Source organism: Trypanosoma cruzi, genomic scaffold, assembly GCF_000209065.1.
Source record: "Trypanosoma cruzi strain CL Brener 1047053516653 genomic scaffold, whole genome shotgun sequence".
NCBI lineage: Eukaryota > Euglenozoa > Kinetoplastea > Trypanosomatida > Trypanosomatidae > Trypanosoma > Trypanosoma cruzi.
This window is the reverse complement of record NW_001849527.1, coordinates 236742-247392: the sequence shown is the minus strand read 5'-3', so window position 1 is coordinate 247392 and position 10651 is coordinate 236742. Positions and strand designations below refer to the sequence as shown.

The window sequence follows — 10651 nt, the reverse complement described above, 5'->3', positions numbered from 1 at the left end:
ATTGCCATATTTCTCCTTCGCCCTTTTATAACATGGATTGCTCCGTGCATGTTTTTTTTTTTTTTTTCCTTTCTTTCCTTCCTTCCTTCCTTGATGAGCCGTCTTCACGTCGCCAATGACGTCCCATCACTTTCAACGCCCTCAGAACAATTCACTGCGAGAATAAAAAAGATGGAAAAGAGATCGCTCACACCCCCGCGCGAGACGGGATGAATGGTATCGCATTAAAGTTAAGAGGTGCCGGACTTGTCTTGGCCATCCCTTGTGACGGTGACAACTTTATTGCCCTCATGGTGGTTGCAGGAGTCATGCTTGACGTCATTCCTAACATTGCGGGAAACATTGGCACCGCGAGATCCCATGCGGCCGGAAAATATGGCGAGTGGTCATCCTTCCATCTCACTTGTTTCTTTTGTGTAGTTGGCTGCTGTGGCGTGGCGGAGAAAGTGTAACATTCCTTGGGCTCGTCCACGTATAGCCACCGCCTGGACGGTGTCGCTGCTGTTGTTTTCTTCACAGTTGCCCCTTCAGCTCCCAATCCCTCCCGCTTGCCATCACTCGGGGTCCAGGACCAAAGATTGCTTTCTGCCGCTAAGAATATCTCTTGCGTGTCCTCCGCTGCATCACCACGCATTGCAGAAAAAGGTAGCGAGAATTGTCCCGTCTTCGATGTCGTCTCGCTGCAACTCTCCTGCCAGTGCTCTTGTTCTTGCGGTTGCTGTTGCTGTTGCTGTTGTGGTTGTGGTTGGTGGTGGCTTTCCCGTGGGGCGGCGGTGGTTGCTACAGAATCACCACGGGGTGCAGGCTCGTCAGGGGTCAGGATGTCGTCAAGATCACCGCTGCCACCATCGTATTCGCCTTCTTCTTCTTCATCTAAAAAGGTGGTGCGGTAAGAAAAAAGCGTGCGATTCGTTGTGTACCTGCCGTCGTCAGCATCATCTTCCTGCTCCTGCTGCTGCTGTTGTTGCTGCTCTTGTAGTTGTTGCGGTGGCGGCTGTGGCTGCCCCAACGTAAGGTCATTCACGTCATTGTCATCCACAAGAGCACGCAGGAGGCTTCTTGGCGAAGTCGCACCAGGGGAATTCCACTCCGGCGATCCTGTTACCCGCATGCGAGCAAGGAATGCCTGCTGAAAGGACCGCAATGAGTCACGCTCCGTTTGACTGATCGTAACACACGGCGCTGGAAGCGAGGAGGAAAATGGGGTTTCTTCCGAGTGTTCATTGCAACTTCCATTCAATGAACCTGCAACTGCATCATTCAAAGAATTGGCGTCACCCAACTGCCGAGGTGACGATGCCCGTTGCACGGCATCCCGAACATCCTGCAACATTGCCGTGACATCCGCATCGTCATCATCATCATCATCATAAGCATTAGTATTAATATTAATATTATTATTATTATGATTGCTATTAATACCGTCCTCCTTTTTATTTACGTTCCACTTCTCATATTCTTCCAGTGGGTATATATATCCTTCGTACCCTCCTGCACCATCTATTTTCACACCGTGATTATATATCGGATAAGCTTCTTCATGCTGTGAAGCCTGCTCGCCTAGAAACGAATAGGACATGGCCCTTTCATTAGAATACGCATGGTCCGGTGTGGCTTCTTGTTGGTCCATGGGGTGAGGATAAAAAGGCATCATGTTGAACTGAGAGCAGCCCATTCCATGCATGTATGATTGATCTATGTACGAATTAAAGCCACCATACCCCCAAAAATTTTCCTCCATCAAACCCATCAACTCCAGTTGTTGTTGTTGTTGTTGTTGTGAGCAATAGTCGAAGCATGTGAAGAAACGCTGTGACCCCTGTTGCATTGCATCTCCCATTCTATATTGAAACCCTGGTTGGGTAAAACCATGCTTGCTCCTCCTTGATGCAGAAAATGGGTCTAATACCCCCCCGCGTGGGGTGTGAGACAACATGGCATGTAATACCTCTAAGCTTTTGGGTGGCAAATCCCCTGAAAGAATAAGCGACATCACATGGGCATAAACATCAGGGAGGCCCGTATAATCACCATCGGGGTGTGGCAACTCTCCCACAAAAAGCCCACTTTTCTTCTCTTCAGTTCCTTCGGGTGTTGATGATGTTGTGTCCATGCCGCTCCCTTCTGCCGCCGCATCCACACCATCTCCTTCCTTCTCCACGCCCACCTTGCATAAATTCACGTCACTTGAAAAAGGACCAGGACGCCTGCTAAAGTAAGATTTGCCACCATGTGGATTTCGTGATGCGTACATAAAAAGAATACGACTGACCTCTTCAATTGTTTTCGCATCTCCTCCTGGAACGCCATCGGCAGCCGTGCCGTTACGCTTTGCTCGAAGATCTTCTAAAGAAACCCCAGTCACCACTTTTGTAACGGTGGTGCTGGTGGCTTTGGCCCGTCGACGCACAGACGTACGATTTACCGGACGCGGATCTTCAGACGACGTTGCCGCCTCACCGCTTACCGGCACCACGACTGTTTCCATCGGCTTGGACGTTGTACACGTTGACCCCGTTTCCATTGTTGTCGTGGATGCTGTCAATTGCTGCTGAGCCGAACGTCGATGTCCCCGACGGCCCCCACGTCTGGTTCTCACCGGCGCTTCCTCATTGACCTCGGCATTCAGTTGAGTGTTGCTTCTCACCGGCGTCTCCTCATTGACCTCGGTATTCAGTTGAGTGTTGCTTCTCACCGGCGCTTCCTCGTTGACCTCGGCATTCAGTTGAGTGTTGCTTCTCACCGGCGTCTCCTCATTGACCTCGGTATTCAGTTGAGTGTTGCTTCTCACCGGCGCTTCCTCATTGACCTCGGCATTCAGTTGAGTGTTGCTTCTCACCGGCGTCTCCTCATTGACCTCGGCATTCAGTTGAGTGTTGCTTCTCACCGGCGTCTCCTCATTGACCTCGGCATTCAGTTGAGTGTTGCTTCTCACCGGCGTCTCCTCATTGACCTCGGCATTCAGTTGAGTGTTGCTTCTCACCGGCGTCTCCTCATTGACCTCGGCATTCAGTTGAGTGTTGCTTCTCACCGGCGCCTCCTCATTGACCTCGGTATTCAGTTGAGTGTTGCTTCTCACCGGCGCTTCCTCGTTGACCTCGGCATTCAGTTGAGTGTTGCTTCTCACCGGCGTCTCCTCATTGACCTCGGTATTCAGTTGAGTGTTGCTTCTCACCGGCGCTTCCTCATTGACCTCGGCATTCAGTTGAGTGTTGCTTCTCACCGGCGTCTCCTCATTGACCTCGGTATTCAGTTGATTGTTGCTTCTCACCGGCGCTTCCTCATTGACCTCGGCATTCAGTTGAGTGTTGCTTCTCACCGGCGTCTCCTCGTTGACCTCGGCATTCAGTTGAGTGTTGCTTCTCACCGGCGTCTCCTCATTGACCTCGGCATTCAGTTGAGTGTTGCTTCTCACCGGCGTCTCCTCATTGACCTCGGTATTCAGTTGAGTGTTGCTTCTCACCGGCGTCTCCTCATTGACCTCGGTATTCAGTTGAGTGTTGTCTTGTGTGTTGGAGCAGTCATTCTCGCCCAGGGACGGGGATTGGTTTCCTATCCCGAGCTCCATCTCTCTCTCTATCCAAGATGTAGCCCCCTCCCCCCTCCTCTCCTTTTTTTTTTTTTTTTTATGTAATAAAATATAATATTATAAATGTATATATATATAAGTATGCACGTGTGCGTCCTTGTTTTTGCCTTGCCACAAGGAGGAAGGAAGGGAGAAAGAGGAAAAAAACAAAAAAAGAAAGAAAGAAATGGAGAGCGAGAGAAAAGGGATGAAAACAGACAAAATGCCAGGCGTTTGCCCGGGTACGCGAAGGGAGTGCTCAAAAACAACAACAACAACAACAAAAGAAAACCATCCAGGTTCAGAGACAATGAAATTGGACTTGACAAACTCTATAACATCCTCCTACTGGAAGAAAGTGCCTCATTTTCCCTCTTGTCCTTCCCCTTCTTATCATCATCACTATCAGAAAAATTGTTTACATCTGCCAATCTCGGTGCGGGTGTGCCTGCGAGTGTAACACGTCTGTTTGAACCTCTTTTAAACGTGTCGACAATGTCACCTAGGCGCGTTACCTTTGGCCATTGGCGCAACGCCCCATCCATCAACCAACGCTGTGCCTGTGCGAGCAGCAAACCCCACGTCGTTGTACCGTTCTCAACTACTAGCGCATTCCATGAGAATTCCTTTTGCTCCAGCCTTTTGGGAATCATCAATGTATACATCCCTAACAGTTCCCACAGCAAATCGGGTTTTTGGCGACTGAAGGTTAGAAATACCGTAAGACGTGAAAAATGCGCCTGATCAATAAACAATAGCGCCGGCCCCTCGTGTGTTTCGCTTTGATTGAAATAATTAACACTTGGAATTGCAGAAGAGGAAGTCAGGGACGTATTACCAACGGAGATCTCTGTGGTACAATTCTCAGGCTCTTGCATCCTCGCCATTAGCCTCTGTGAGAATTCGTGGTGTGAGAGCGGTGTTGATGACAAGGCTTCTGAAACCAGCGTTGTCTTGCTGCCATTATTCTTGAGAAAAGAGAAGAGTCCACGGTACTCTTGCCAAAGCGACACCACAAGTTGATCAGATAAATTCAAAACAAAAGGAGTAAATACAAAAGATAACTCCGTCACACGTGTCACACCGCTTGGTGACATCATAGCGGCATAGACCGCCTGGAAATCCTGCTGTGGTACCTCTTCACCTCTCCAAAGCCAGCTTAGAATCCTACCACCCGTAGACACCTCTGTCGCATTTGAAGTTGCCGGGTTCGCGCGGTGCAGCACAACAATCGCCTGCCTGCGTACATCTACAACCTGTAGTCGCTTCAGGATTATTGAAATGGCGTGGGTATTGCCTGCAACAAGGGTTTGCACCTGCAAATCTCGCAGTACCAGAGACAAATGTGGCTTATCCCCGGTAGATTGCTCCTCCATGAGCCACAACAACTCCAATGATGGAAAAGAAATTGTGCGCCCCACACTTCTATGCCACGCGTCATCAAAAGAGGTATGTGGTGGGAAATTTTCATCCGTAAATAAAATTGTCACACGCTGCGCATTCCGTGTGCTTATACAGGCCCGAAAACTAAACGGGGAAAGCACGTTTTCTGTAAGGTCAGATGTGTGGCGCCGTTGAACCTGACAACTTCCCCGTGAAAAGTCCACCTCAAACCATGCTCCCTTGAAACCAATAACGTGCAGGGATATCACAGGATCTGTACGATAGTCCTCCCATAGAAAAAAACGGTTCTGACACGGAGGAATAACGGTGCGACGTTGGCTTCCTTTTTGCCGCACCGCAAGCGTTACGCTGCGCGCTCGATTCTGAATCACCATGTTTGTTGAATGAATGCTGTTGATCACAACGGCCAAAACGTTGTCAATATGCTGCACCGTCACGCTGATACGGCCCGTGACAAAAGCCACATCTTCATCAAATTCAAAACAATCTGATGATGACTGTGGTAATAACGAGGACGATCTGTGATTCGCTATTCTCGCTCCATAGAAGACACTTGGAACCGCTGGCTGACGCTTAAGAGAAGCCCACAAGTTAAACACCGCGTGGCCAGGACCATCCACAGAGATGGATGCAGTGCGATGCGCTTCATAAAATTCTGCAAGATTTTTATGTCGCACAGTATCAGAAAAGAGCGAGGTGACGGACGGCACAGCATCCTCCAGAGTGTCCTGAAATGATGCCATGTTTCCAGTTGCCGTGCCAATGCAGCTAAATTGATGCTCGCCTGGCCGCAGCGTCAGGAACGGCAAAGAATCCGTATCCGCTTCGGATGCACGTGGTGATCTTTGTTCACGAGAAGACAGCTTCTTCAATGACAGCCTCTTTTTCACAACAGGAAATGTAAAGTGAACTTTCAAACGACGGTTGGCATTGTTGATAAACACCCAACGTGGGGTGAGAAGCAGCACCGCGGGTCGTCCTTCTTGAACACGAGGGAACTGGATAACATAGTTGCAGCTTCGTGTAACACCACCCACCATGCGGCGCGGTGACTCTGCAACACCATGCGATCCCACCTGCGTCGGAATTCCCTCGGACCATTCCTCATCCAGACCAATCTTTAATAAAGCAACCGTGAATTCTGCCGGACGAGAACCAATAAGAAAAGGAAGACCCTGTGATGGCGGAATACCGGTGTTCATTGACTGCCCCGCTGTGAGGTGGCGTGAAGTGTAACTGTCTTTCAGTAAAATGGGGTACTCCGTGAGATTGATCACCCAATATCCAACAGACAATATGATCGTTCGATGCAGCACAGTCACCTGCACATAAAATGAACGCTTGCTTGAGTCACGCAACCGCATAAGACATGGCTCTCGCCCTACCCTCCTTTTAAGCGAGCTGCATACCTTTGTAGTCCTTTCGGTTTGCACTGTCTCTCCACCTGTTTGTGTGAAGGTCAAACTCAGCAAGAGACCGCTGCTGTAGGAGCACCGACAAATGGAAAGAGCACCTTGATGTGGAAGGGCTCCGTGTTCTCCAATACTTATGAGTCGCCGTCGCGAAGAACGCCTTCTCCAGTCAGGCCGTTGTGAGGATGGTTGACCACTATTAGCAGTAATACTACTGCCTCTTTCACCATGATTACTAGTACTGCTCACGCTATCATCCCGATGGTTCAGCAGCAGCCCCTCCTCCTCCTTTTCTTCTTCAGTTCCCTCTTCCTGCCAGAGCGACAGTTTTATAGGGACCCCAATATGATTAAGAACCGTCATACGGGGAAGAAGATGGATGACAGTTGAGCCGCTCTCAGGAAAATGACGCAGTGCAATAAAGACAGACACTGGCAAAAAACCGCTGTTTTCCCGGTTTGACACTTCATTTCCAATTCGTTGAAACGCCAAGACAACGCCAGTTTCAAGAGAGAGCGTTCTGAATGACGTACCATAAACATCCCCATCCAGCGAAAAACGGAGCTCTAACCGATTGCACAAAGCAACAAGAGGATACTCCGCGTTTGGAGGCACGATCCAGAAGTCTTCACTCATCGGTGTCTCCTCTGAATCAGCTAGAATATACTGACGCACCTCGATCATCATCCCAATGCCATTGTAAAGGGCTCTCCGAGAATGAATACGGACAATGACTAAACCCGCCTCATCTATTCCCCCAAATGAAGCCATTGGCAACTTTCGAAATGGGGGCAATACATTTGCCTGATTGGTCAAAGTAAGAGGCGTCGTACCACGGTCAGCATGTTGATAACATCTGGCGTTCACAGAGGACAAGGGTGGCATCCCCTTCTGGATCCCTTCCGTCTCTACACATGAGATTACCACAAGCAGATCATCCAATACAAGACCAAAGGCACGACCGTACTGCAACTGACTTGCCACAACATGACAGTGTTGCATGTCTCTACGTAATCCCTCATTATTTCTTACATGACGCCCATTTTCATTCAGCTCAATGCAATGCCGAGGGTATAGGTAAAGTCGAACATCTTCCGCCCTGTTGAACGGCAATGTGAGATCCACTGCGGTGCAGGAGGGTAATGGCACAATCTCTCCATTTTCCAAATCTTTTCCAACAAAGAGATAAAAAACATCATCAAAAACATTTATAAAACGATGTGTCGCGGTGGAAACGGGATTCAAAATGTTAGAAAGACCCATCGGAGGTGACGCTTCCTCCGCATGATGTGAAAGTTCAAAAATGGTAGAATAAAACTCTGACCATTCACGGTGGATGTGCATCATCTTGGAGAGCAATAGGTGTGAGGCATACAAAACAAGGCCGTCACACTGCAGCTCGACCTGCTCCGTACGAGTCCTTCTTGACCAAGAATGAACTGCCTCAAGGGATATCACAGCCTTTGGTGGTATGACTGTATCCCAGCGACCCTTGCCGTAAACCTGTATATTGAGCTGCTGGCTCTGCAACAAGGTTGTTCGACTCGTGCAAAACATGTTCACCTTCCACACAATATCGGCTAGTGACAGCTGTACCAGTGGATACTTGAGATTGCTTAGTGTCACCTCCATCATGGGCAGGAATAAGGCCAGTGAAAGTACTGGCATTGTGTTTGTTGGCTCTTCATTCGGCGCCTCGCCCCTTTGTCGAGCATCACCGCCCTCCTCGTGTTGATCTCCACGCATACCTGCCGAATTCCACCCCAAGACGTGCTCAATTTGCAATCTGTACTCTTGTTCCGTTGGTGCAAGCTGGAATGATATAACATGCCGCGCAAAAAGAAAAAGCTCGCGCGCCATAATACTCAACAACAACAAATCGCCCACCATGGCATCCACAACAACCCGCCCCAGAGAAAACGCAAACTGACGGCTTTCCGAGATGCAGAGATGAATAGAAACCGGAGCAATCAAAACATTATCCATCGCCGATGCACTCATGTTACTGTTACTCTTGGGGCTGCTGCTTCTGCTGACGGCGGTGGTGGTGGTGCTGGTTGTATTAGTAGTGGTGGAATCCATGGTGCGTGTGACAACACTAAAGTTCTCAAGGGAAATCTCGCCTCGCTCAATCGTCTTACCATGCAGGCTTATCTTCGCTTCCACGGCAACAGTCGCCTTCACGATACCCTTTTTTCGTTCCGAAGATACATGTAGTATGACTGAATGAATTCCCGCATGCATTTTCCAGCGTTGAGGGCGCACAGTTTCAATCGCCCCATCCTCTTGCTGTTGCTTCTGCTCCTCATGATGATAAAAATGTTGCAAATTATGCCTCTCGGTTGTGGCATAACGGACTTTAAAACATCGAATATAACTGCATTCACCCAGTGCTATGAATGGTAACAACAAGGCCTCCTCGCCTAAACGTTCTAGACGACGCATTCGAGTCTCTTCCGAGAGAAGACAAGGCAAAACAAAACGACCATTGCAAAACGTCAATGAAATTCCTCCGTCCACCACCATCACAATCTCAGCTCCGGCTTTCCGTGGCGTCTCAATAAGAATTGAGTGGCCGTTCATCTCCACGTGAATATTGTTTGTATTCACGTTAGAGAACTGTAACACCGTTCCACCATTGCGGCTAAGCACAAGGTCGTTCGTCAATTCCCACACAGGTGTACCCACCGTTAAAACCTCCATCTTACGGTAATTGCCCTTCTTACTCTCGCTACGGTTGTCACCATTACTGCCATCACCACGAGTACTGTCTTCGGTATGGAAACGGCATAGAATATCACTTCCACTTGGGTGTGTCGTCTCCCAGTAAAGTTCTGCAAGCTCCTCTGCAGGAGTCTTGATGAGGCGATCAAAACACGTCAACAAATCGGGTGTAAAAAGCCTAGTGATAATCGATTGCACCATGCACACCATCTCGGGCACTGAATGCATTGAATCAGAAGCACGCGATGTACTAAACTGCAAACCTGAAAGGGACACGACACTTGTCTCGCGAAGACAAGATAGTCTCACCTCATCCAACGCAAAAGAAGTCCCATTAGGAAAAAGATCAAAAATGATATTTGTGAGGTTTAACCACAATAAAGGTTTGAAATTTTTCTTGTCAGCATTTTTCACCCGCCGCTCCGTGTCGACCGTGAGCCTTACCTTCGCCAACTCCAGAGAAAATTGCCAGGTAGGAGTTACTTCAACACTCTGCACAAGAAATCCCGCACCGCTGAATGATGTAAGAGTATCCCCATTCCCACATGAAAACAAATATGAAGCAGATGAAAGTGACTTTTTCATATCCAAGGCACCTTTACCTAGGGTCTCTACAGAAACGAAATCCACTGATGTCCCCCTCGCGGGTCTTCTGAGTTCAAGTCTCAGATGGTACCCGACTAGCTCAACAAGGCTCAAATAGGTGTCGAAGGCTAAATTCATGTGAATAGGTGAGATTTTCACAAGGATCTTCCCTAAACGTGATTCCTCAGTTGAAAGCGATATGTGTTCAATCAGCGGTACAGTCTCGCTGGCCTCTTGAAGCAATAGATCAACTGAACCCATGGACTCACCAAGTGGAGCTGCATCAAACCACTTCAACTGCATAACTCCATCCTTCAAGGTTAAGGCTCCATTACTTCTCCATGTAAACGCAAAAAGGGCACAATGAAGTTCCCCATAGATACCATTCATTCGACTGTTCCACCTAAAACCCAAATGCACCTCGTCGAACTGAATATTCATGAGTGCATAATTCAGCTCGGAAGTAGCAATAACATTTTCTCGTGGTAATAAAGGCAATGGTAAAATATTGGAACAAAAAAAATTGTGGACCTCCATAAATTGATGTAACAGCAACGGTAGTTTCTTCTCGGTGATATGCAAAAAAACACCACCAATATGTAGCATGACACAATCCATATCTGATTTTTTCTTTAGTGTTATAAAGTCTCCTTCAGTATCCTGATTTCCCAATACCTCTAAAATAGCAGTAGCCTTTTTCACTCTATGGAGATGATCCCACAACACTGTCATTTCTTGATTTTCAATTGCCCTTAAGGATGCATCATACAAGAGTGATATACCCACCGTATTTCCCTCAAAGTTCCCATCTTTTTGTAGCATGAAATCTATACCCTCCCATGATACGAATGCCACATCAAACAAAGAGGGAGAACACACTAGAAAAGGTGCAACATTTATTTTTAAAACACGTTCTTGCCTAGGGCTTGTCTCCACAGTAACCTGTTGCGGCAAAGAG

The 10651-nt window shown here is 48.2% G+C and overlaps 2 protein-coding genes across 2 annotated transcripts, besides 10 other annotated features; both read right to left on the bottom strand.

Annotated features, from left to right (window-relative positions):
* Positions 1-10651: a sequence feature (heterozygous, Esmeraldo-like haplotype).
* Positions 54-92: a sequence feature (GA-rich).
* On the bottom strand, positions 188-3568 carry Tc00.1047053510161.20 (hypothetical protein, conserved; the record flags this gene model as incomplete). The annotated part of the gene is made up of 1 exon (XM_801401.1): positions 188-3568. One exon carries the CDS (start codon positions 3566-3568, stop codon positions 188-190), a length of 3381 nt encoding a protein of 1126 aa, XP_806494.1.
* Positions 944-972: a microsatellite.
* Positions 1348-1371: a microsatellite.
* Positions 1376-1418: a microsatellite.
* Positions 1759-1781: a microsatellite.
* Positions 3612-3668: a sequence feature (AT_rich).
* Positions 3709-3756: a sequence feature (CT-rich).
* Positions 3829-3852: a microsatellite.
* Tc00.1047053510161.10 (hypothetical protein, conserved) lies at positions 3901-10651 on the bottom strand (the record flags this gene model as incomplete). Its single annotated transcript, XM_801400.1, has 1 exon — positions 3901-10651. A coding segment is annotated over one exon (6751 nt), but the record flags the coding sequence as incomplete, so codon positions are not given.
* Positions 8415-8459: a microsatellite.